The 27696-nt window shown below is 33.9% G+C and overlaps 4 protein-coding genes across 4 annotated transcripts in view; 2 read left to right on the plus strand and 2 right to left on the minus strand.

The window, feature by feature from the left end:
• The window catches only part of LOC133331364 (pneumococcal serine-rich repeat protein), a 51403-nt gene extending 35818 nt beyond the window's left edge, over positions 1–15585 (plus strand). Inside the window, 13 exon segments of the mRNA XM_061539761.1 lie at positions 7–391; positions 2000–3135; positions 3445–3953; positions 4068–4799; positions 7121–7325; positions 7392–7554; positions 10409–10416; positions 10615–11002; positions 11325–11571; positions 11574–11615; positions 11677–12235; positions 14762–15303; positions 15400–15585. Of these exon segments, the coding sequence (XP_061395745.1) occupies positions 7–391; positions 2000–3135; positions 3445–3953; positions 4068–4799; positions 7121–7325; positions 7392–7554; positions 10409–10416; positions 10615–11002; positions 11325–11571; positions 11574–11615; positions 11677–12235; positions 14762–15303; positions 15400–15585 (5102 nt within the window).
• Positions 1–27696, minus strand: part of LOC133331362 (secernin-2) — a 220789-nt gene that overhangs the window by 73401 nt on the left and 119692 nt on the right. The window lies entirely within an intron of this gene.
• Positions 19649–25486, plus strand: LOC133331365 (uncharacterized). The gene is made up of 4 exons (XM_061539762.1): positions 19649–19703; positions 20074–20445; positions 22259–23508; positions 25232–25486. The coding sequence occupies exons 1-4, from the start codon at positions 19649–19651 to the stop codon at positions 25484–25486; spliced, it is 1932 nt and encodes a 643-aa protein (XP_061395746.1).
• LOC133331356 (enhancer of yellow 2 transcription factor) lies at positions 25630–27212 on the minus strand. The gene is made up of 2 exons (XM_061539753.1): positions 27130–27212; positions 25630–25862 (listed from the first exon to the last, which is right to left on the minus strand). The coding sequence occupies exons 1-2, from the start codon at positions 27183–27185 to the stop codon at positions 25637–25639; spliced, it is 282 nt and encodes a 93-aa protein (XP_061395737.1). The 5' UTR covers positions 27186–27212; the 3' UTR covers positions 25630–25636.

Raw genomic sequence — 27696 nt, forward strand, 5'->3', positions numbered from 1 at the left:
TTTTAGAACAACATATAACTGGACAAACAACAACAAGGTCATCTAGTCAACAACAATTAGCAGCAGCAGCGGCGGCGGCTGCAGCATCGTCCACAACCTCACCACTAGATCGTCAATCGCCGTTTAATAATTCTGCCACCTCAACAACATCTTCGATACCATCACCGGTAAATCAACAACATAGCAGTGTCATCTACCAGCAGCAACAACAACAACAAAGTGGCAAATCTCCCAACTCATCGTCGGCATCGACAACTGGTATTAATCTGACTGCCTCCACCACAGAGACGGGTAATTTAAAAATTAGCTATGAAAAACAATCCTCATCGTCGTCTTCGTCACGTGTTAGCCAAATACAGGATCAGGAAACGGCACCAATGAGACGTAGCAGGTTAGTGCAAGATAACTTGTCATATTCAAACATTAAACATCACACCACACACAGAGATACCCATCAACATTATAGCCATTGAATACCGTTACTAACACAACAACAATTTTGTATTTTGCTATTGATTTTGATTTCCTTAGTTTTAGTGCATGCTTTCATCCCCTTTCCCCTATTTCTCCCTCCTTTCATTATCATTTTTTCAATATTCTTTGGTATTAATTAGAATTTATGTTGATTATCTCCCATTTTGTATTAAGTCTGAATCGGAGATGTGGAAAATGGAGATTATCGGAATTTTGGTTCTAAATTTTTTTTAGTTGTAATTTTCTTTTATAGGAGAAGTTTCTGTGTTGTTGCTATTTTTTCGGAATTTGGTTTATAAATTTCAAAATTATCTGGAGATCTTCGATTATGAGTTGTTAAGTGCAAACTTTTATTTCTTTATTTCCGATAACATTTCTATGTAGAAAAATTGTTATCGACTCATTTACTGGGACTAATTGCTCCTTCTATGCGGAACATTTGTATCGACAATTTTTCTATATGGAACAATTATCGAATTTGTTTCTATAGAGAAAATTTGTGATCGATAATTTTTCTATACAAAAAAAAATGTTACAAATAATTTTTATATACAGCAAAATTGTTATCAATACATTTTCGACACGGAATAATTGTAATCGATCATTTTTCGATACGAAAAAATATTATCGATAATTTATCTATATTAAAAATTATTATCGATAATTTTTCTACATAAAAAATTATTATCGGTAATTTTCCTATATAAAAAATTATTATCGATTATATTTCTATATTAAAAATAAAAATTTCGATTATTTATCTATAATTTTTTCTATATAAAAATTATTATATAATTTTTTATGTAAAAATTATCGATTCTATATAAAAATTATTATCGATAATTTTTCTATATCAAAAATTAAGAATTTTATCGATAATTTTTCTTTACATAAAAATGTTATCGATAATTTTTTCTATGCAGAAAAATTATATTTCTATATAAAAATTATTATAGATAATTTTTCTGTACAAAAAATTATTATCGATAATTTTTTTTACATAAAGATGTTATCGATAATGTTTCTATATAGAAATATTATCGATCATTTTTGGCATACAGAAAATTATTATCCAAAATGTTATCGATAATTTTACAAGGAGTTTTTTTTTTATAGGAAAAGACCTTATTTAATCATTATTTCCTATAGCCCAAAACCCCGGCCCCTCTATACACACAAAATGTTTTACTTTACAAAAAAAGCTCGTGCCAACACCAACCCGAACACGTCATGCCACCACAACACCCACCCCACCCCCTCACATTCTCTCTGCATACACCCAAAAATATTTTTAACTCGAAAATAACCTCAAATTTTGAATTTGCAAAGAAATAAATATCAATTTTTTCTCTCGATATTTTCTCTTCTTCTTTCCACTTTAATTTTTAATTCCATTTTGTTTTCGAAAAAATTTAAAATCACTTTTTGAACAAAAAAATATCACGATTGGAATTTGTTGTGTTTGTATGTTCGTTCGTTCGCTCGTACGTTCCTTTTTTAATTTCGCAAACGCAAAACAAAACAGATCACGCTCAGGTGAAAGTAGTATGTTGCAAGCACAACAACAACAGCAGCAACAACATCAACAACACCACCATCACCATCACCAACAGCAGCAGCAACAACAACAGCAACATAATTCATCACAAAAAACTAATTCACGTTCGGCCAAAAAACGTGCGGCCTCGGCAAAATCCGGGTTCGCTTCATCTTCGACAAGCGCTTCTTCTTCGGGATCGGGCAATAATAATGAGCAGCCGCCACAAGAAAAATTGGCCAAAACATCCAACTCGTCGTCGTCGTCTTCTTCTTCATCGGCTTTGGATAAGATGGCTACGGGTTCACCGCACTATCATGCCGATTTAACAACACCCACTCCACCACCAACAGCACCATCACCACTATCATTACCACCGCCCAGTAGTACACCAACACCTTCCACCCGTACACCAACGCCCACTTCAACACCTTCGGCCACGCCCTCACCATCACCGATTGTAATGTTACAGCCGGTAGATCAACATAGCAATTCCTCAGCCACCTCCTCCTCTGCATCCTCATCATCATCGGCGGCATCTATGCGTAATACAACATCGTCACCTAATGGTGGGGGAGGAGGAGGTGTTGCGGGTGGTGGTAGTGGTATCTCCACCAGATCATCACCATTACCATCCTCCCTGAGTAATATGACCACGTCGACGAACATTCAACAACAATCAACAGCAACCAATCTAACAAAAAATAGCAACAACCAGAGTAGTAGTAATAATAGCAACAACAACAACACCAACAGCAATAATAATCAAAGTGGTGTTGACACCGCCATCACAACTTCTCTATCCTCCTCGTCATCTAAACATAATAGTAGTAGTGGTAGTAGTAATTCTTCTGCCGTCACCACCGGCCCAAATAGTAGTCTTATAAGTAGCAGTATTTCTAGCAGTACCAACAACAACAGCAGCACAACCAGTAGTGGTAGTAGTAGTAATAATTTAACGGATGTTGTTGACAATACCAACACCAATAATAATTCGTCAGCTGTAGGCGGAGGAGGTGGTGGTGGTTCTATGGTGGCGGCCAACAAACCCTTAAATAAGAAAATGTTAAGGGCCCATCAGTCACATCTGCAACAGCAGCAGGAGCAGCAACAGCGACAACAGCAACATTCGAATAGTAGCTCCTCCTCCTCCGCTCATCATAAAAATCAGCAGAGATCAGCACATTCGCCACCACCACCTCCACGTGGATTTACACAGCAGCAGCAACATGTCTCGCCTGAGCGTAACTCAAACTCCACGTCCGCTGTCGCTAGCTCCTCCTCCTCCTCGTCTGCCTCCTCCAAAATGGCCAGCAACCACAAAACGAATAACAATTCCACTTCCTCCTCTTCTTCCAATTCCAATTCGTCGGCTGCTGCTTCACTACTTTCCTCCGGCACAAATCAACAAAATACCAATGCTTTTGCAAATTCGTCTTCTTCTTCCTCTTCTAGTACAAATATTAATTCTTCTTCTGCTTCTGCAACAAATTCCGCTTCTTCCTCTAATTCCTTAATAACATCCAACTCCTCGGCCACAGCTACTAACAATTCCGCTACTAATTTAAGCTCAACCTTCTCCTCTTCATCTAATAACACTGCAACTGCTGGTACTAATAATAATAATAACAACAACAACAGTAAACTCACAAATAAATTACATCATCAACAACAACAACAAAGCCAACAGCAGCAGCATGTTGTTGTTGGTGGCAACAAACAAACAAATTTGAAAACCACCACTGCTGCCGATAATGATGTTATTGAAATTTTGCCATTAACCACAAATTCTTCTTCTTCAAATTCTCTTTTATCTTCCCACAACAACAACAACACCACCACCAACAATGTCAACATCCCAACTTCCCCAAATACTAACAACAACAACAATAACGCCGCCAATGCGACAACAACATCTGCGTCATCAACAACATCATCAAATGTGACTGCTACTACTGCCCCAACCACAACAAATACAAATAACAACAACAACAACAAAAATAATAATAAAATTTCAAAACCTTCCAACAACAACAACACTACTACTGCAACACCCTCGCCATCATCTACAACCACGAACTCGAACACCAACAACAACAACAGAACTCCCGACAGCGGTGTCTTCTCATCCTCCTCATTTAATGTTAGCAATGCCAGTACCACCAGCTCCTGTTCATCATCCTCCATGAATATGGGTGGTGGTGGAGGTCTCAAATTTTCCTATGAACCCCAATCTGGCTCAACAACAACGGGCTCATCAGGATTACTACCACCCACCATTGATACTACAATGGCCACTGTTAAAGATTCACCACCCAGTTCTCCGGGCTCAGAGGCTGGAAGTAGTACGGCAACAACAACGGCGACGGCGGCTGCCACAACACGTAAACGTGGTCGACGAGCCAAAGAGGCAACAAACATAGCCGCAGCAGCAGCGTCAACGACAACATCCAACACTCCCCCAGCAAATGATCTCAAAGACATTAAAGTATTTCAAAATGGTCTACCAGCAACAGCAGGAGGACCATTGGCACCACCACAATCCACCACCACCCCACAACAGCAACCAACAACATCTGCTGCAGCAGCAGCGGCGGCGGCCGCAGCAGCATCCTCAGTTACTGTTACCACCGCACCCCACATGTTGGGTAATCAATTGAATCCGAACAGTGGTATGGCTCAAAAACTTTCCGATCAACTGAGTATGGAGATACAGGATCATAATGCCTATACGGGTCCAGAAGCAGTAATGCCACAATTTGTTGGTGTACCATTCCCAGGAAAATTGGTGAGTAAAACGTTTTTCTTAATCTTAGTTTGTTTTATTATTTCATAACCCCAAAAAGTATGCTTTGATTTTTGTTCATTTAAATCAAAGGCGACCACCCTTTTGGGAAGTAAATAAAAATATTTATGGTAGAGGGGAATTGAAAGGTTGTTGTTATTAAAGGAAAATATGGCGATAAATCCTGAGAAATTAATTGAAAGTAAAACATAGAGACGAAGAAAAAATAAAAACAAAACGAAAGAGATTTATAAAAACAAATGAGTTACATCAAGGGCCTTTCATTAGGGAATGTGATATTTTAGGTTAGTTTTAAGGTAGTTATTGAAGGATAGATTGGGGGACATATTATTATATTTTTATTGTATGTCTTCTTCTTATAGAATAATGAAAGAGGAATAAAAGGGAATAATAAAAATAAATTAAAAAAAATTGAGAACGCTAAAGTTGTTTTCCTCATGCGATTTTAAGACTGTTTACTTCATTGTGATATCTTCCAAACCAATAGGGATTTTAGTATACTGTCTTCGGCAGAATTATAGTAAAGGACTAGAAGAAAAAATGTCTAGGACATATCATTACGACAATCTGACATCTTGGACCTCAAACTTCGCAGAAAGTTAAAGGATTTTATTTTTCAATAAATTAGTAGGGATTTTGTTTTTGAGGTTATATTTTTGAATCCGGTAGGAATTTTTATATACTGTCTTCGCCAGAATTGTAGCAAAGGATTAGAAGAAAAAATTTCTAGGACATATCATTACAAAAGTCAGGCATTTAGTATCTCAAACATCGAAGAAGGTAAAATGTTTTTATTTTTGGGTCATTTTGAAGGGTATGTTTTTTGAGGTTATATCTCCGTAACCGAATGATATTTTAGTATACTGTCATCCACGGAATTATTGTACTGCACTAGCAAATAATAAGTTTTGAACATATCTCATAGAAAATCTGTCATCTTGTACTTCAAAAATTGGAGAAAGCAAAAAGTTTACTTTTTCCTATGCGATTTTTGAAGATTTTTTTTTTTTAATTCGAGGTGACATCTTCGGAACCGATAGTAATTTAATTATAATGTCTTTGGTAGAATAATAGACAAAGGCTTAAAGAAAAAATGTGTAGAACATATCGCACATGAAATCAGTCATCTGGTACCTCAAACATCGTAGAACGTAAAATGATTTTATTTTTAAAAAAAATTAGTAGGGATTTTTTTTTTGAGGTTATATCTTCGAACCCAATGGGAATTTTAGTATACTGTCTTTGGCAGAATTGTAGCAAAGGACTACGAGAAATGTGTATGGAACATTCATCCAGAAAATCAGTTATCTGGGACTTCAAGCAGTTCGGAACGCAAAAAAATTTATTTTTTCTACATGTTTTTTTTTCAAGATTCTTTCAACCAATGATGTATTTTATAAACGGTTCGGAATTTTAGTATAAGGCCTTTGACAGGATTGTAGCATTGAACTAGGAGAACAAATGTGTAGAACATATGGCACATGAAATCCGCCATTTAGTACCTAAAAAATAGTATACAGTAAAATGAATTTATTTTTCAAAAACTCTGAAGGGGTTTGCATTTTAAGGTTATATCTTCTAACCCGATAGGAATTGTAGTAACTATTTTTGGTAGGATTGTAGCAAAGGAGAACTAGGAGAAATGTGTTTGAAACGTAACAACCAGAATATCAGATATCTGGGACTTTAAACATTTCGGAACGCAAAAAATTTTACTTTTAATTAAATATTAAATATTTTTTTAAACCAATGCTGTATTTTCTAAACAGTTCAGAATTTTAGTATAAAATCTTTGACATGTTTGTAGCATTTGACTAGGTGAACAAATGTGTAAAATATGTCGCACAAGAAATCCGCCATTTAGTACCTCAAAAATTGTAGAACGTAAAATTATCGTATTTTTCAAAAATTTAAAGGGTTAGTTTTTTGGGTTATATCTCCGAAACTGTTAGGAATTTTAGTATACTGTCTTCGGAGAAATAGAAGCTGTGGTCCAGGAGAAAAAATGTGTGGAATATGTCAGCAAGGAAATCAGACATCAAGTACCTCAAACATCGTAAAACTCAAAAGGTTTTTTTTTCTGCTTTGACTTTTTTGTTTGTAACTTCTAAACCGATATACAGTCTTCATAGAAGGAAAAGAGTACTAATGGACAAAACCTAAGAAAGTAAATCGATCATCTAGAACATTAAAAATATTAAAACAAAAAATCATTATTTATTAATTTTTTTTATATTCTCTTTGCATATTTTTTCAAAAATCTGTTTAAAATTATTTTTAACTCTCTCTTGATTTTTTTACAGCGCAATACCTCAACACCCAGTTTAGCTGCACCTGCGCCACCCTCTGCCACCACTTCGGTTAGTGCTGGTCCCAGTCCATTGGCCTCAATGTTTGGCAGTGGTGCCAATGGCAGTTTGGCCATACCCCAAAGTCTGGAACAATTATTGGAAAGGCAATGGGAACAAGGATCACAATTTTTAATGGAACAAGCCCAGCATTTTGATAGTAAGAGTTTTGAAAGCTCATATTCTTTGTATCATTATTTTTAAAACGTCCTGTCTTTCTTTACAGTTGCCTCCCTATTGTCCTGTCTACATCAATTGCAAACGGAAAACGTACGCCTGGAGGAACATGTTTCCAGTTTAATAGCACGTCGCGATCATTTGTTGGCTGTCAATGCCCGCTTGGCCATACCCCTAAATGCTACCACCAATACAACACAGACACAAGGTAAGTAGTGATGAGAAGCAAATTGCAAATTGGAGCACAACATAAAATCGACCGAATCAGTCACCCACCAAGCAACAAAAAAACACCACCACCACCAATCCATACCACCACAACTACCCAATCACCATCCACCAAATTGAAAATCATCCTTGACTCCAATAAAAAACAAAAAATGCATGCAAAAGAGGAGACAAATCTATTTTGAAAAACCTGGGGTATGGTAAATGGATAAGGAAATGGAACAAAATCTTTCTCAAAATTATCCCCACCCATCAACACTTCTCTGTCTGTACAATCTACTATTACTAGAATTGCTATCCTTTTTTTGGTATATATGAATATTTGGAATATTGTGGCTTGGTTTCGTTAGTGTGACACCAATCCAACAAGTAATCAATATATTATCCTAAAATTTTAAACAGTCAGTTTATTTTACAAAACGTACAAATATTATAACCTATAACTATAAATATATATATTTTTCAAATATTAAACATTAGGTATATTCTAATTTTTAAGTAATATTTAAAAATTATAATTATACTTAATATCAAAAAATATATCTTTCTTTATTACCACCCACCCAAAAAACACATCCTACGTACTTTACTTTCTATATTTTCTTTATATGTTATTAATAAGTTATAACAAACTAAAAATTAAATTAAAAAAAAAATAATTCTATAACATTTGTAAATACATATATTCTATTTTAAATAATTATCATATAATTATTTTTTAAAACGAAATTATATTTTAAGTGTAAAAAAACTTGTTTTCTAAAATTTCATTTTTCATGCTGCGCCCTGCCTGTCATCTTATTACCATTTCAAATTCTTCACATTTTCTTTGTAAAATTGCAAAAATAAATAATAAAACCACCTACCCCGCCACCCAACACACAATTTAAATTAATTATTACCATGGCATTATTTATAAATTTTGTTATTAATTACTATTATTATATATATTTTATTAAACAAATTCAATGTTTTGTCAACTCTAATTTTCTTCAAATTTGAATGAAATTAAAAAATATATATTTTATTACCTAAGTTCTTTTTTATATATACATATGTATTTAGTTTATTTTCTTTATAATTTTCCCACTGAAAAAATGAAAATACCTTTTATTTGTTTTAAAAATAAATAAAAAATTATTTTAGTTAAAAAGAAAACAACAACTATTTTATGTCAATAAAAAAATAAATAATTATTTCAAACAAAAAAAGTCAATTAAAAAAATTGTTATTTTTATTTCTACTCACTTGGCCACATATCATCCTGTCTATGATTTTCCTACATTTTGTATTGGCTGTTGGATATTTCTACTATTTACCACCAAACTATATTCGATAATTCATATATATTGGTTTATGGTGTTCTTTATTATATGTATATAATATCCCCCAATCCCAATTTATTTTTTCGCACACCAATTTCGATGTTATTAGAGAATGTGATTTTGAATTGCTGGGGAATTTTAACACGAATTTTGATATTATTAAAAAAAATAATGTATTAGATTAAGAGCAACAGCTCGGACACCGTTCGGAATTTTGTTTTCAAGTCATTGGCAAATTGGTAGCTATTGACTTGTAGAACAATGTTGTAAAATATACGAACCCGGAAAAACTACTTCCAATACCTCAAAATAACCTAAACAAAAATGCAATGTAAATAACACGAAATTTGATTTTATTAAAATAATATTGTATTAGGTTTAGAGTAATAGCTCGGAAACCGTTCGGAATCTTATAGATATTGACTTGTACAACAATTCTGTAAAATATACGAACCCGGAAAAACTACTTCTAACACCTTAAAATAACCCAAAAAAAAAATGCAATGTAAATAACACAAAATTTGATTTTATTAAAATAATATTGTATTAGGTTTGGAGTAATAGCTCGGAAACCGTTCGGAATCTTATTTTCTCGTCTTCAGCAAATTGATAGCTACTCACTTGTAGAACAATGTTGTAAAATATACGAACCCGAAAAAAATACTTCTAATACCTCAAAATAGCGCAAACAAAAATGCAATGTAAATAACACGAGTTTTGATTTTATTAAAAATATTGTATTAGGTTTAGAGTAATAGCTCGGAAACCGTTTGTAATTTTGTTTTCTTGTCTTCAGCAAATTGATAGCTACTGCCTTGTAGAACAATGTTGTAAAATATATGAACCCGGAAAAACTACTTCTAATACCTGAAAATAGCCTAAACAAAAATTCAATGTAAATAAGAAGTATTTTGATGTTATTAAAAATATATTGTATTAGGTTCAGGGTAGTAGCTCGGAAACCGTTCGGAATTTTGTTTTCTTGTCTTCGGCAAATTGATAGCTACTGTCTTGTAGAACTATGTTGTAATATATACGAACCCGGAAAAACTACTTCTAATACCTCAAAATAGCCTCAACAAAATATCAATGAAAAACAATCATTTCGATTTTATTTTATACATAAAAATATAAGAATATTGTATTAGGTTCAGGGTAGTAGCTCACAAACCGTTACGAATTTTGTTTTCTTGCCTTTGGCAAATTGATAGCTATTGCCTTGTAGAACAACGTTGTAAAATATGCGAACTTAAAAAACTAATTCAAATACCTCAAAACAGCCCAAACAAAAATGCAAATATTATATCTGAAAACTATTATGTCGATTTATTTAATTTATTAAAATCCCATATCTCGTCAATTTGGGGTTTCGGATTTATTTTACAAATTAACAGATGTATATAATATGTGATTTTATATTAAAGTTAGTTCAAAAAATTCGAATTTAATAAAAAAAAAATAAATTTTGAGGTTATGGTTGATTTTTTTCAAACATTTGTTGTAATTATTTCAGTAATGGTGGTAAGACGACCATAAATGCACTTTCATTGATGAGGAAATTGTGAATTGTTCAAAAAATGATTACATTTGGTACAATATTATTTTTCTCAAATGGTGAGGGGGATCATAACACCATTCATTTTAAAAATTAAGGAAATTTACATTAAGAAATCATAAAATCACTCCCCACATTTTTTATGTGTACTTATGAATTTCCAGCTGCAACAGCGGCTCAACAGGGCAATAATAACAGTGGTTCCGCAGCAGCAGCAACAACAACAGGTCATCATTCGACATCCTCGTCGAATACAAGTGTTACATCAACAGCTTCTTCACTGGCCACAGCAGCATCATTGGCCACTGCCGCAACGACATCAATATCGTCGGGCACAACATCCTCAAGTACATCAAGGCAGCCGCCAACCTCAGGGCCACAACCACCAGCAGCAGCACCACCTACATCGGGAGGTCCGACATCAATGGAAAGAAATAGATCAAATACGAACAACAACCTAGAAAATGGTTTAGATTTTCGTCAAAGCTCAAATGTTGGCGCAACCAACAATCCAATGGCAATAGTCTCGGCTGGCCATGGCAGTGGAATTGGGTAAGTTGTTTGGACATACAATTCAGCTGGTAATATATTTTTTAATTAAAAAATAATTTTTTATATATCCCACCACCACAAAACCCCACCCCTATTAGCTATCTAACCCTTCTGTGATAAATATCATTCCGAACATTGAACATTTTCCCTTGTTTTGGTCCCTTCCCACTAACTCCCGAAAAAAAAAACAAATAACGTGTGATTGATTTTATTCTGCAAAAAAATCGAAAACATTTTGAAAACTAATAATGCTCTCTCGTTTCTATGTTATGTATATTTGTATTAAACCATTGTGACCCTAAAAAAAACACATATATAGTAGACATCATCCAACTGCAGCGCCAGGAGCAGTAGTAGCACCACCACCAAATAATAGCAGCAGCAATAATAATTCCAACAATGCCCAAATGCTTAATAATATGCCACTGGGTAATGCTAGCTCATCAACGATGATGGCCCAGCAGCAGCAACAACAACAACATCATCAACAACATTTGCATATGCAAACGCAACAACAGCAGCAGCACCAGGCGCAGCAACAACAGCATCTGTCACACCAACAGCATCATGCACCACCGCCACCACTGCCTCCACAGCAGCAGCAACCACAACCGCAACAACACCATCAACAACAGCATTTGCAACAACAACAACATGGCACCACATTGCACCAGCAACAGCATCATACGCACCTATCGTCCCATACAACCTCATCGTCATCTTCATCAAATAATACCTCCTCTTCCTCCAACGCACTGTCGTCCTCGGTTCAGCAGCCGCAACAAACGCTGCCACATCCCATGTCGTCAACATCTTCGCGCCTTGGAGGTAATTTATCCACAAATACTAATTGTCTAAATCCACCAACTAATATTAGTGGCAATCGCATGGGCGTAGGCGGCGTCGGCGGTTACCACCATCCATTAACGACCAACAACAATTCCGCCACCACCACCAATGCCATCATCAATTCGTCTGCTTCTTCTAATATTTCTTCTACTTCGTCCTCTTTAATTATGAATGATGGTGATGGTCATATAAAAACTTCTGCTGCTGGTGTTAGTAGTGCTGGTGGTTCAATACAACTCCAAGGTGGTGGTGGTGGCGGTGTTCTTAGTTTGACCAAGTCTTCTCAAAGCCACAACCAACACCATCACCACCAACATCATCATACTGGTCATCATGGTGCTGGTAGCATTGGTGCAAATTTTAATACTTCCTCCTACTCGAAGGGTTTTTCTACTTCTTGTTCTGCTTCTTCTTCTACTGCCAACGCTGCCGCAAATTATCCAGGGTCTTATAAACCTCATATGCAGGTAGTTTGATAACCAAAAAACAAAAAACAACAACAATACAACAAAAAAGCGCCTAAGTTGTTTCTTTTCTCTTCACATGTGTCACCCACTCTAGCTCGCTCTCTCTCTCCACTTTTCATCATTCCATCTAAAAATTCATGCTTGTTTCATGACATCTCCATCCATTACCATCCATATTTTCAAAATCATATTCTCCATTGGCTGGCCATGGCCGTTTTGTATTTTGTTTTCCATGTTTTAAGTTGGGCGCCATTTCAATCACCATTTTAAGCGAGAGAGTTATTTGTTATTGTTATTTTTAATTACTGAGAATAAAAAAAAAAAAATTAACGAAAGTTTTTAATCGTCAGCCAACTTGACATTCCCTTTCGTTAATCCGCGTAATTTACTTTATTGTGTTTGTATGTCTGTACATATATGTATGTATGTGTTGTCTCATCTATCATCTGCAATTTGGACCCTTTTGAAACAAAAGAAAATTTAATTCATATTCATTGTTGACCGCCAGTTCAATTCAATCACCATATAGACCCCACCAAACAACCAACCAACCACCTCTACCACCACCACTCACCATGCAAACAAAAATCGAAAAAATAACCCCCCTCAAACAAAATATTGTAATTCCCTCATTTTTTCCCCCACCAACCAGCTATATTAACTAGTTAATAATCAAATAAATATATATATATAAATTGTATGTGAATGTATGTATATATGTAATCAAAAAATTGTTAAAAAATAATTACTCTTTGGAACATACATATTTTTGTAAAATAAAATTGTATAATGGATTTGTATACGTTTTATTAGATATAAGTATATATAAAAGTTAGTTGTAAGTTATGTTTTGGAACAAAATTTCTGTTAACATTGCAAGCTATATTTTTTTGTAAACCTATGGTGTAGGCTTCGATTTTCTTCATAGGTGATATTTGTTTTAGGATGTTAGACCAGAAATCGTTAGAAATTTTGTTTTACTGTCTATGGCAAATTTATAGCTATTGACTTGGAGAAATTTTGTAAAATATATTAAAAAAAACTTCGGATAATACCTCAAAATTGTCAAAACAAAATTGCAATGTAAAAATAGGAATTTTGATTTTATTTAAAAGTAATGCATTTAATTCAGGATTGTAGTTCGAAACCCGTTTGAAATTTCGATTTCTTGTCTTTGGCAAATTGATAGCTATTGACTAGTAGAACAATTTTGTAAAATATACGAACCCGGAAAAACTTCGTCTAATACCTCAAAATTGTCAAAACAAAATTGCAATGTAAAAAATTGGATTTTGATTCTTATTGTTAAAGAAAAGTATTCGATTAAGGATAGTAACTCGAAATGCATTTGAAATTTTGATTTCTTGTCTGTGGCAAATTGATAGCTATTGTCTTGGAGAGCAATTTTGTAAAATATACGAACCCGGAAAAATTTAATCGAATACCTCAAAACAAACAAACAAAAATGCAATGTGAAGAAACATGAATTTTGATTTTATTTAAAAATATAGTATTTAGTTATGGGCTATATCTTGGAAACCGTTCGGAATATTGTTTTGCGTTCTTTAATAATTTTTTAGCTATTGACTTTTAGAACATTTTTTTTTAAATTCGAATCCGCGAAAATTGCGTCTCTAGCCTTTAAAACCCTGAATGTTCAAAATAATATATTTTTGTAGGATAGAAATTTATTGTATATGTCATTGGCATTATTGTAGCTTTATACCAGAAGAACAAATGTGTAAAACACTCCATCCCGGAAAAGTCGTGGCTGGATCCTCTAAAATACAAAATTGTTTAGTTCCTGCAACTTTTGTAGCTCTAGACCAGCAGAACAAAAATACAAAACATAGTATATCAGAAATTTGGGTTCTGGGCCCTGAAAATTTGCAAAATGATATTTTTCTCTTTTTTTCATTTTTGTTTTCATAAAACTACCATCTTTGTGGGTCTATATCTCGGGATACAATTGCTATTTTTTTTCCTGTTAGTGTCATGTTCCTAGTTAAGCAGTGGGAGAAGTTATGTGTAAATCTAACCAAATTCCAAATCCTGCCCCTAGGCCTTTAAAAACGCAAAATAGAAAAAATAATATAAATATTTTTTTTTTATAATTATTAAAATATTTATGTTCCAAAGTTTAACTAATATTGCCCTGCTTATGTATAAGTTTAAACTTTTTTTCAAATTCAAAACTAATTTAACATTTCCTTTATCTTTTTCCTAAATCCGCAAATTTAGTCACATCTAAGACGAGACGATAACATACCAAAGGCCAGCTGAAATTTATACTCACATGAAATGAAAGCAAAAAAGGCGAAACAATGTACTAACACCAACAACAACAACAAAGACGATTGCGACAAAGGTGTTACCACAACAAGGAGAACCCCACAAAAAATAAAAGACGATAATAAAACCCAGAACAAACGATCCCATTTAGAATTGAAAACAAATGAAATTATTAATTTATCATCCGATGATGACGACAAGGATGAAGGAGGAGCAGCAGGAGAAGTTGGGGACAACAATAATCAAATTTCCTCCACTTCCGATCAAAAGAAAATATCCACGAATATTGAAAAGAAATCTCAAAATTCCGTTGTCATAAATGATAGCGACAGTGATTCGTCGTCAACACCCACAACCACCACTTCCTCATCAAGGCATTCGGAAAATTATGAAGCCGAAGATGAAAATGACGCTGCCATGAAAATCAAAAAACAACAAAATGAATTGGAATCGCAAACGAAAAAACAATTGAAGCAGGTCCAACGATTTTTAAAAAGTTTCGATGCCAATCAACAGACGCCATTGAATGCAGACGACGATGATGATGATGACGACGAGGAGGAGGAAGCTGATAATGGCCATACATTGGAAATGGAACAACCATCCTCTTCATCATCAGCAGTGGCCAGCTTACATCGTTTGGCAATGGAAAAATCCGGTAACTCTTTGGCGGAGTTGCGTAGTTTCCGTCATGCAAGCAAAATGCATTTATTACACAAGCCGGGAAAATTTAATATTTCAACCAAATTTTTACGAAAATCTCGTAATAAATTGAAACAACAACAGCAGATACCAGCAACAACATCATCAGAGGTTGTACCAACAACATCAGCTGCAAATAAGACCCATCAAGAAGAGCTAACCGCAATAACAACCGAATTAAATATAAACAACAACAATAATAACAATAATAACGATGAATCTATAAATAAGATGAGAACAGATTTTTCAATAGATTCGTTATTAAATAATTAAAAAAGAAAAATAAAAACACAATAGAAAAGAAAACACATTGAGGTTATGTTAAACTTAGAAGAAAAAAAAAGAAAAATTAAAAACAACAAAAAGTTGGTACGTTTTATGTACTAATATTTGCGTGTGTGTATGTAATTGTTTTAAACAAACAAAAAAAATCAATGTTTACATTTCAAAACCAAATTAAATAATTCAACACATTATTTCTAATCCGTTCCACACATACATACACCTTTAAACATATAACATAACCTATAAATATAATCAATTAGCTAAGGTATAAATACAAAGAAATTTAAACACATATTTCTCCATTGTAGTATTTTTTGAAGTAACTAGCGGAACTAATAAGTACCTTGTTAAACAACACCCTTTCGATTTTTGAAACTCCCTTTTCTTTGTTAAACTAATTTTATTCTTGAGAATGACATATTTCTAGGATCTATCTCTGTAACCATAAGGAATTTGTCGTTTGTGTATTTAACATAATTGTAGCTAGGGACTAGAAGGTTAAATGTGTAATGGTAATAGATTCCCAATATTGGATTCTAGGCCCACAAAATCGATAAAATGTTAAAATTTAATATTCTTCAAAGTTTTAATACCTTTTCAGAAATTTCACATATTCTTTCATATCTATATCTCCGGAACTAATTGATATTTTGTTCTGTTGCTTTCGGCAAACTTGTAGCTAAGGATTAGAAGAAAAAAATTGTAAAACAAATCAAAGTGGAAATCCTGACCCTAAGACCTCTAATCTGCCAAAATGTTAAAAATTATAACTTTTCACATTTTGTGTCACTTTTCAACGATAATGAAATTGCTTCACTGTTATATCTCGGCAACCGATTGGAATTTTTTATTTCGGTCTTTGACATTATTGTAGCTTTAGACTAAAAGAATACATGCTTAGAATAGACCATCTAGAAAATCATACTTCTGGACCCTCGAAACTGCAAAATTGTATTTCACAATACTTTAAATATTGTTTCAAAAATAATACTATTTGTATGGGCTTTTATCTCATGGAACTAATAGATATTTTGTTCTACTGTCATGGGCAAAATTGTAGCTGAGGACTAGAAGAAAAAAATTGTGAAACAAATCAAAATCCTGACCCTAAGACCTCTAATCTGTCAAAATGTTAAAATTTATAACTTTTCACACTTTATGTCACTTTTCAAGGCTAATGAAATTTGTTTACGGTTATATATTGTTGCTTGAGACTAGGAGAATAATGGTTAAAAACGGATCAGGGAGGAAATCCTACTTCTGGACCCTCGAATCTGCAAAATTGTATTTTACACTATTTTTAATGAACAATTGTTTCACTGTGAAATCACCGGAACCGATTGGAATTTTTTGTTTGCATCTTCGACACTATTGTAGCTTAAGACTAGGAAAATAAATTTTTGAAATAGTTCATAAAAAAACTAGAAGAAAATCTTTTCTATCCCCTGAAGATTAAAAAATTTCGTTTTTAATTATTTTTAAAATTTATGAAATAATTCTGTGATATTTCGAGTCTATTTCTTTAGAACCAATTAATATTTTGATTACCTGTGAAAGACATATTTTTAGTTAAGAAGTAGTAGAAATAATTTCATAATCTAATCGAAGTCGAAATCCTGCCGCTAGGCCCTCAAAATCGCTAAATTGTAAAACGTATATATTTTTACTATTTGTGATTTTTTGCCGAATTTGCCTCAGTTATATATCGCCGAAACCAATTCGAATTTCTGGTTTCGGTCTTTGACATTAGTGTAGCTCTAGGCCAGCAGAACAAAAACGCCAAGCAGGTCATCCCGGAATTATCACTTCTAGGCTCTTTAAACAGCAAAATTGTATTGTCATTATTTTAGTAAGTTTTCAAAGTGAATATTACTTTTTGGGCCTATATCTCTGGAACCAATTGGTATTTTGTTTTCCTGTGAGTGATATATCGGTAGTTAAGAAGTAGTAGAAATAATCTGTGAAGCTAACCGAAGTCAAAATCCTGTTCCTAGGCCCTCATAATCGCTAAATAGTAAAACTTGTATATTTTTACTATTTGTAATTGTTTTTTCGGAATAACGTATTTTCCTAAGTCATATATCTTCGGAACCAATTGGAATTTCTGGTTTCCGTCTTTGACGTTATTGTAGCTCTAGGCCAGAAGAACAAAAATGCTAAACAGGTCATCTCGGAGTTATTCCTAAGCGCTGAAAATCGATAAATAGTAAAACTTGTAATTATTAACTATTTGTGATTGTTTTTCGGAATAACGTATTTGCCTCAGTTAAATATCACCGGAACCAATTGGAATTTTTTATTACGGTCTTTGACCATATTGTAGCTCTAGGCCAGGAGAACAAAAATGGAAAGCAGGTCATTCCGAAAATATAGCTTCTAGTACCTCTAAACTTTAAAATTATTTTTTCACTATATTTTTTTATGTTTTTTCCAAAATACTATTAATTTTTGGTGTATTTATCTCCGGATCCAATTGAAATTTCTTGTTTCCGTCTTTGACATTATTGTTGCTTTAGGCCAGGAGAACAAAAATGCTAAACAGGCCAGCTCGGAATTATCGCTTCTAGGACCTCTAAACTTTGAAATTCTACTTCTCATTATTTTTTATGTTTTTTTCCAAAATACTATTCTCTTTTGGGTTCTGTATCTCTGGAACCAATTAAAATTTTGTTTTCCTGTGTTTGCCAACCCTGTAGCTTGAGACTAGAGGAAATGATTTGTAAACACAAACAAAGTCGAAATCCTGCTCATAGGCCCTTAAAAATGCTGAATGATAAAAAACACGTTTAAACAATTTTTTGATTTTTTTTTAAAGAAATCAAATTTGTTGTGGTCCATATCTCCGAAACCGATACGAATTTAATATCTCCGTCTTTGGCATAATTGTAGCTTCAGATTAGGAGAATACATTTTTGAAAGGGGCAATTTAAAAGATCGTGTTGCTAGCTTCGCTAAATTGAAAAATTATATTTTTCTACTATTTTTAATTTTTTCCAATATTTTCTTGTAATAATCGGGTCTATATCTCTGTAAACATTTGGCATTTTGTTTTCCTGTGTGTGACAAACTTGTAGCTAGAGGTTAGAGGAAATAATTTGTACACCTAACAGAATACGTAATGCTGCCCATAGGGCCTTAAAATGACTAAAACATAAAAAACAAACTTTCAGAAGGGTCTTTTGAGTTCCGTTAAGTACTTCAAAAAAAAAAACTACACAAAGGAAATCCCTTATTTTCCCATAACGAAAATAAAAATTAAAATCCGCAAACCTTGTTCCTCCTCTATTTTAAATTTTATTCAATAATAATAAAAAAAACTAGCATTAATAATAAAAAATACCCAACCAACAACCACAATAATTATTGTATTTAATAAAAAAAAAATAATAATGAAATGTTATTCAACAATGTAATGTAATTTTTATATAGATAAGTAAAATACCAACCAACCATCCAAACCCGCACACACACACAACCATCCCCACAAATAATTTTGTATAGTAATTTTATTTGTTTATAATTTATTTTTTACTTCGTATCATTGTATTTAAATATATTTTGTAAAATCCGTTATGATTAGTGTTTTTTTTAATTAGTTGTGATTTTTTTGTGTAATTGTGTATAATTTAAAATAGAATTTGTTTTAATAATGTGAATAATATTTAAAAAAATATTGAAAAAACAAAAAATTATGTAAAAAAATAATATTATAAAATATATATAACCGAAAGTTAATGTGGTGTTTTATTTACTGATTAAAGACATTAGGTTGACACGATTTTTTTAAAAATATTTTTTCAAGGTCCATACATAAAAGTGGGTGAAACCATGTATTTTGGCATTCATTGATCTCCCCTTACATATCAACATTTTTTTAGAACATTAACAATATTAAATACATACCACATAATTATTCATCAATACCCCTGCAGAAGATCTGGATATGAAGGCCAATGTCGTTCTCGTTAACTTCTCACCAACGAAAGATAAGAGCAACTTCAGATATTTCTCCGTAACATCTAATTACTTTTGTAATGTGTTGGAAAAAGATATGGTAATTAATGGTATCTCCCATTCATCATCATCGTCGGTGTCGTCGGCGATCGGTACAAGACATTTGGAAATTGCACATTTGAACAAAAGAAATGGGGCGGTAGTTACTCTCTGAAAACGAACCGAGATCGCACATCTAACGGGAAACGGGAAATATATATTGTTTGCCGATTTTTTTCTTCACTTTGCAGTTTTCTTGGGAACTTTCAAGTGGATTGATAATAGAAAAATAAAAAAACACATAGTGAAGTATTTAAAAAAAGAAAAAATAAAATGAAAAATTGGGTTAAGTCCCGTTACGGTTTTATTGTGATATTGGTGATAATTGTAATTTTTCGGGTGAAATTAACGCAATGTGAAGGTAGTTATAGCCTCTGAAGAAAGTTTAAAATATATTAAAAATAAAACTAAATCTGTCCTTAGGTTACGCCAATCAGACCCTCACACGTTTCGCCCACATACGCCAGCTCTATCCGAAAATTTCTCAACATGGTGAAGCGAGATTTTGGCGTATGGCACGCAGTGATAATTTCCAAGATCACCCCTGTAAGCGGGAATGTGTTCCCAATCAGCATATGACCTGTTATTATTATATGGTCGTACACTATGACGAAACTATGGGTCCGGGTTGTGATGAATATTTGAAACCACAAAATCGTTATCGTTATGGCAATCGTGAATATATTAATATGCAAAATATAAAATCGAACAGCGGCAGCAGCAGGAAATTTGATGATTGTAAATATGCCGATGGAGTGCGCAGTGAAATTATGGTGGTGAATGGTCAACTGCCGGGTAAGTTCGAGAATGATCGAAAGATAAAAGGGAGTATTTAATTTATAGAATACTAGCATATTCTCGCAACTTCAACTTAGCGAATGTAGGGAATATTTAAACATGTTTAACATATTATTTTATTTTCACATCAAACTGCATATGTCAGAAAAAACAATCCACACATTAATATCGACCATAAATTAAATTTGAGTACCATTTAGTATCAAATTTCATGATTCGAGCTCTAAAGGTTCACCCAAATCAAAATTTTCCATTTAGCACACATTATTTCCATAAGTACCCTCTTCAACCATCCAACAAAACTTCATGCATACCGCGATCCTACACCCCCACAATGATTCCAAATTCAAATTTCAGGATTCCAACTCTATTGGCTCACCAACAATTTAAATTGTCACCCACAATTAAAATTATACCAAATTAAGTACACTGTAGAACGAATTTCCAAAACCTCCTTCTTACTCAAAACGTACACCCACAGTGATTCTAAATCCAAGTTTGAGGATTCCAACTCTATCGATTTACCCTCAATTCAAATTGTACCAAATTAGTACACATTGGTACCAATTTTCAAAATTTCCTCCATACCACAAACCTACACCCCCATAGTGATCATAAATCCAAGATTCAGGATTCCGTCTCTATCGGTTCACCCACAATTCAAATTGTACCAAATTAGTACCAATTTTCCCAATTTCATAAAAAAAAACTTCCATAGTGATCCTAAATCCCCAATCCACTCACCGGTCCATCCACAATTCAATTTGTACCAAATTATGTACACAGTAGTACCAATTTCCAAAACTTCATACATACCCCAAATTGTACCAAATTTAGTACACATTAGTAAAAATTTTTAAAACTTCCTCCATTCCACAATCCTACACCTTAACAGTTATCCTGACTCCAAATTTCATGAATCTAGCTCTATTGGTTCACCTAAAATTCAAATTGTACCAAATTTAGTACAATTTAGTACCCATAAATTCCTGACCCCAATCCTACACCCCTACAGTAATCCTGACTTTAAATTTCATTGTTTCCGCTCTATCGGCTCAAATCCAAATTGTACCAATTGTATAGTACGATTTAGTACTTTTCATACACATAAGTAAAAAATTTCAAAAACTATGTATGTATCCCAATCCGACACTCCGAATGGTAATATTAATTTCATATTTCAGGATTCCACCTTGATTTGTATGTCCAAAAATTAAATTAGTACCAAATATAGTAACATATAGTAGTACTTTTCATATATATGAGTACACTCTTTCAAAACCATCTCCTTATATCGACCCGACATCTCAACCCTAATTCGCATTCCAAATTTCACGGTTTTCAGCTCGATTCATTCACATGCTACGAAATTGTACCAAATTTAGTACATTTTAGTAATTTTCGAATACTTAGTAGTTCGAATGTCCAGAAAACACTTTCCTATATCTATTCGACACTCCATCTGTGGGCCTCATTTAAAATGTAAGAGTTCAAGCTCTACCCGTTCGCCAAATACAAATGGTATTACTACTACTTTTCGTACCGTTCTAGTACGAATTTCCAAAAACCCAGCCTTATTGTCACATTTGGACCCAGAATGACCCTCACCCAAAAGTTCAATATTCTAGCTTCAGTCGTTTCGTCTGGGCGTTTATGAAGGATTCATAACTAATTTTGGACCCTTAAAAATATTTTGTAAAAAATCCACTCACCTACCAGACCCTTTTTTCAAATATTTAAATAACAACATCGGGCCTTTGAAAATGATTATTTTAGTTTAATTTAATAATTCCCCTTTCCTCTCCGGCAGGCATGTCCATTGAAACGTGTGTTGGCGACACCATTGTTGCGGACATAATAAATAGCATGCACGAAATTACGACCATCCATTGGCATGGAATGCATCAGATAAATACCCCGCATATGGATGGTGTGCCATATATCACACAATATCCCATCGAACCGGGACAGGCATTTCGTTATCGTTTCGAAGCAGATCACGTGGGTACACATTGGTGGCACAGTCATACCGAACATCAACGGGCATTTGGTTTAGCCGGGCCGTTGGTGGTGCGTCAGCCCCGAAAAGAGAATCCCCATGGCCATCTCTATGATTTCGATTATACCGAACATATTATTATGTTGCAGGATTGGATGAGTGATTTTGATGAATCGGTAGCCAAGAGTATTCTCATCAATGGTTTGGGACGTAATGTCAATGCGACGATGCCAGCAAAACCCACACTCTATGCCCGCTTTGAGGTGGCCAAGGGTGGGCGTTATCGTTTTAGGGTTATCTTCAATGGCAACACCAATTGTCCCGTCTCGTTTAGCATCGATCAGCATGATCTGCTCGTAATTGCAAGTGATGGTAATGACATTGAACCGGTGATGGTACAAAATATCACTTTGCATGGAGGAGAACGCCATGACTTTGTGCTGCAAGCTAATCAGGCTGTGGCTAATTATTGGATACGTTTAAAGGGCCACAACTTCTGTGAAATCCATGAATTACATCAGGAAGCCATATTGCATTATATGGGTGCGGATCGTCTAAAAATGCCCAAGGGCCCCGCACCCTCCTACACCTATGAAACTCAAAATGCAGTTACATTCAATTCCATGGACATTAGCCCTTCAAAGCTACACAAACGTTACAGTTTCATGGAGGTTAAGGGTATTATACCGAAGTCATATTCCAAAGCAATGGCGGGTAAACCCTATCGTACCTATTACACCAGCATGAATATTATCAAACGTGGTGAAACTTACATCTTTCAAATGGACGATATCTCCTTTACAATGCCAAAAATATCTCTGCTGCAAACTCGTAATCTGGGTATTGGTAAATGGTTCTGCAATCGCACCCAACAAATAGCGTTGGGATTCAATTGTCAAAAACGTCATTGCCGCTGTACCAATGTCATACAGGTTCCGGCATTTAAATACATCGAAATGGTTATAGCTGGAAAATCGGTAACCGCACATCCCGTACATTTACATGGTTTTACATTTGAAGTGGTCGGTATGGGTGTATTGGGACCAGATAAAATTGATAAGGTAAGCATGCTATGCATGTAATGTAAAATGTTTAGTTGTTGTTAATGGCGAACAATGAGAGATATCGTGACAAAGGTGTCTGACTTCTTTAATAGTTGTAGTTATGTTGTCTAACAAAAGAAATCAGTTAAAAAATATGTATTTTTAGAAAATAGATCCACGATTATTGTAGGATTTTTCTAAAAAATATTTTTCTACAAATACTTTTCTTCCAAGCTCATGGTAGGTCCTTAATTTTTTTTTAATCAACGATTTTTATCTTAGAAAATATTTAAAAAAATCAAAGGTTAAAAAATTTAAAAAATCCCCGTTTTTGACCCTAAAATATTTTTTTATCCAACATTTCGACCCTAGAAATATTTTTTAAAAAAATTAAAAAAAAAATCCAAGTTTAGGTTCGATAAAAAAATACCCTTCACCAAAAATTATGTCTTTGTGCATATGTTTGTAACAGGCAAAAGGAAACGAAATAGACACAAGGTTCCTTTTGAGAATATGCATAGAATCACTTTTAAAGTCGAATTATGCATGTCCGTCCGTCTGTCTGTCCATGTTAAATTGTAAACAAAGTACAGGTGGCATTTTTGATTCCAATTGGATAAAATTTGGCACAGCTCATTTATTTGGCCCAAGGACGAGCCCTATTGAAATTGGATATAGCTCCCATTTATATTTGCGTCCGATTTTAGGTTATTGGCGCACCGAAGTCCCTATATATTCCTCGATTTGCATGAAATTTGGCATAGCGTACTGAATTAAGTCTAGAAAGATGTGTGTTAAATTTCGTGAAAATCGGTTCAGATTTAGATATAGCTCCCATATATATTTTCGTCCGATTTAATGTAAATGGTGCACCAATGTCCCTATATATCCTTCGATTTGCAAGAAATTTGGCATAGCGTACTGAATTAGGTCTAGAATAATTTGTTAAGTTTTCTGAAAATCGGTTCAAATTTAGATATGGCTCCCATATATATTTTCGTCCGATTTATTGTAAATGGTGTACCAAACTCCCTATATATTTTTCGATTTGCACGAAATTTGGCACAGCGTAATGAATTAGGTATAGAATGATGTGTGTTAAGTTTGGTGAAAATCGGTTCATATTTAGATATAGCTCCCATATATATTTGCGTCCGATTTAAGGTAAATGGTGTACCAAAGTCTCTATATATCCTTCGATTTGCACGAAATTTGGCACAGCGTAACGATTTAGGTATAGAATGATGTGTGTCAAGTTTCGTGGAAATCGGTTCAGATTTAGATATAGCTTCTATATCTGACCAAATGAAAAAATTAGTATCGGTTGCAGAATGAAATGTTTATGGATTGTCTTTTAAAAATGCGACGTCTGTTAGGATTCATCTGTTGAATATACCCAAAGTTTTGAAGGGTATCATATAGTCGGCCTCGTCCGACTTTACTACTTTCCTTGCTGGTTTTTAATCTGCGCTTTTAAGTTTAAAATGTGGTTTTAAAAATTCAAGCTTTTGACACGCTTTCAAATCGGTTGCATTTTCAAAAGATTTTTTTTTAAATCCAATCTTATAATCTTAAAGAAATACACAAAACTATTTTTAAAAAAATCCACGCAAATGGTAGGTCTTTAAAAAATGCAAGTCAATGGTAGGACTTTCAAAATTATTGATCCTTCAAAAAATAAATTTTAATAAAATTACTTTCAAATATTTCAAAAAAAAAAAAATAATTTTCTTTCTTTCAGATTGAACAAATCGATCGCAAAACCCCATTGCCGCGAAGGACCACAAAAGCACCACTCAAAGATACTGTTGCAGTACCAGCATACGGCTACACGATAATACGTTTCTATACAAACAACCCGGGCTATTGGATTATTCACTGTCACATTTCGATACATTCGGAAAATGGTATGGCCGCCATATTGCGTGTGGGTGATGATATGCAAATGAAAATGTGCCCAGTTAGCAATTGTGGCCTGTGTAATTCTGTTGTCTAATGAGAGACAAGAATAAATACAATTACATGTAATTCAGTTTCTTGAACATTTTATAATTTGAAATTTTAATAAATTTTTTTTGAAAATTCTAATAAGAAAAACTACATAATTTATTAGCTAGAAATATATTTTGTTTGGACTCTATGTCTATTATAAATCTATGCCTTCTTGTGCAGCCAGAATGGCCTTAATTTTCATAAGGAGTTCTTTTTTAACAGCATCCGGAACGAGCGTTCTTGCTTTGGGTGTTACTTCGGTTATTAGCTGTTCCACTTTGACATTTGTACCTTTCTCTTTGATAATGCCACGTATGAGCAGACGTACCTCATCCCGCCATCCACATTCAGCCAAACGATTGCATAGTAAATCTTTTAATCTGAAATAAATGGAAAATGAGTGAAATTATTTACATATTTTTGTAATAGTCTGAATATTTAAGGCTTTAAATTAAACTTTAAGGCTTTAAATTTAATTTTTTGAAAAAAAGGATTCAATGACAAATACTCCGAATGTGGAGGGACCTTCATTAAATAGTTAGTCAGTAGGACCAAGAAAATGTAAGAACTTGCAAATATAATCAAAGAACAGTGTCCATAATGATCTACATACACTGTCTGCAAGTCAGATCATCAGCTACTATGATACGGATATCTTTATTCAAGGTTGATAGAATAGTCGATTAAATAGTTAGTCAGTAGGACCAAGAAAGTGTAAGAACTTGCAAATATAAACAAAGAACAGAGTTCATAATGATCTACATTCACTGTCAGCAAGTCAGATCATCAGCTACTATGATACAGATACCTTTATTCAAGGTTGATAGAAGGACTGGCCGGGGATCGTTTTGAAATTTTTACTTCTGGAGACCCTGATTACAATGATAAAATCGTTTCTACGGATCCGGTAAATATAAATTGGGTATCATTTTAAAGGTTATAAAAATACGTTTCTATTTCTTCCCCGATTTTATTGAAAACCCCCCTAAAAGTCGAACTTGGGTCCAATATAGTCCATTTTCAATCTCGACTCAAATTATAGACCACAATTTGCCCTTTCCAAAATGGTGCGATATGTGGCTGTATCTGTTGTCGATCAAAAGATATTGGGCTTAGAACCCTACAAAAACAAGGAAATTCTGTCGCGTAGCCGATGTTGGTATCTATCCATAGGAGAAAGTCTTAAATCCCCGGCCGAAGACCAGCTATACAAAATAAAATTCTATTTAGAAAGAGATTCTGTCGCGTAGCCGATGTAGGTATCTGTCCATAGGAGGCCGGCTACACAAAAAATATTATATCCGTATAATCCCATAATTAGGGTAAAAATACCTCTGGAAAAAAATTTCAGAAAAATCTGATCTTTTTATAGAGTTGTTCCGTGAATTTTAAGAGGCATGGAAAGAGATTTGATTGTCGATGCCTTCCATCTTTATATCAGTAATTTCATATTTGGCCTACATGGACCGTACCGGCTAATGCAGTCATCTTGCCACTATCAATCTATACATTTCTCTATTCGAAGTACTATGTGTATGTAAAACCTACTCGAGGATTCTATGAAGGACTTGATTCTCCCCTTTACGACACTGAAAGAAAATCCAGTCGATTTCCAGAAAAGAAAGCCGGAATACCACATCTACTTACTTGGAGCGATCTCCACTTAAAATTGTCATTTGATCAACGGTTTTGGTTAGTGTCATCTTTAGGATTCAATTATTGTTGCGATCTGTTAAATGTTTTTGTATTTTTTGGTAAAATGCACTTGCAGTTTTCTTTTTGTGAAAATATGGCGATTGCACTGACGCCTTTCCACTTCGTTTCGTATTTTTTGCGAATAAGCGGGGTTTTACACTGTTGGTGATTGGGATTGGTGATGAGAGTTTTTTTTATTATTCGTGAATACATTTACGCCAAATAACTGGTATAAATATTGGCCAATATTTCTCGATACTTATGTTTTATTATCATTTGAAGTAAAATTTTAGGTATCTTTTCGTACTTTTTTGTTCCTACCTGTGGCAATGTTTTCCAACTCAATTCGCAATTTACCAATGAGAGAGAGAGAGAAAAACTCTCAACACCAATCCCAATCACCAACAATGTAAAAAAACCCCGGGTTAACCTACTTTATGAGGATTTATTTGACATATATGCCAAGGAATTGACAATTGAAACCCACTGGGTTAACAAAATCCGGTTAAATGTAAACGT

The sequence above is a fragment of the Musca vetustissima genome, unplaced genomic scaffold (assembly GCF_032173495.1).
Source record: "Musca vetustissima isolate MV318-11 ecotype Yass unplaced genomic scaffold, APGP_CSIRO_Mvet_v1 utg4927, whole genome shotgun sequence".
In the NCBI taxonomy this organism is placed as follows: Eukaryota; Metazoa; Arthropoda; class Insecta; order Diptera; family Muscidae; genus Musca; species Musca vetustissima.

Bases quoted from the DNA above. Each gene is read 5' to 3' on its own strand.
- LOC133331365 (XM_061539762.1), top strand. From the start codon at position 19,649: ATGGTAATTAATGGTATCTCCCATTCATCATCATCGTCGGTGTCGTCG. The intron at 19,704-20,073 runs GTACAAGACATT...ATCTGTCCTTAG, and splicing joins GTCGGTGTCGTCGGCGATCG to GTTACGCCAATCAGACCCTC. The intron at 23,509-25,231 runs GTAAGCATGCTA...TCTTTCTTTCAG, and splicing joins GACCAGATAAAATTGATAAG to ATTGAACAAATCGATCGCAA.
- LOC133331356 (XM_061539753.1), bottom strand. From the start codon at position 27,185: ATGACACTAACCAAAACCGTTGATCAAATGACAATTTTAAGTGGAGAT. The intron at 25,863-27,129 runs GTAAGTAGATGT...CATTTATTTCAG, and splicing joins TTAAGTGGAGATCGCTCCAA to ATTAAAAGATTTACTATGCA.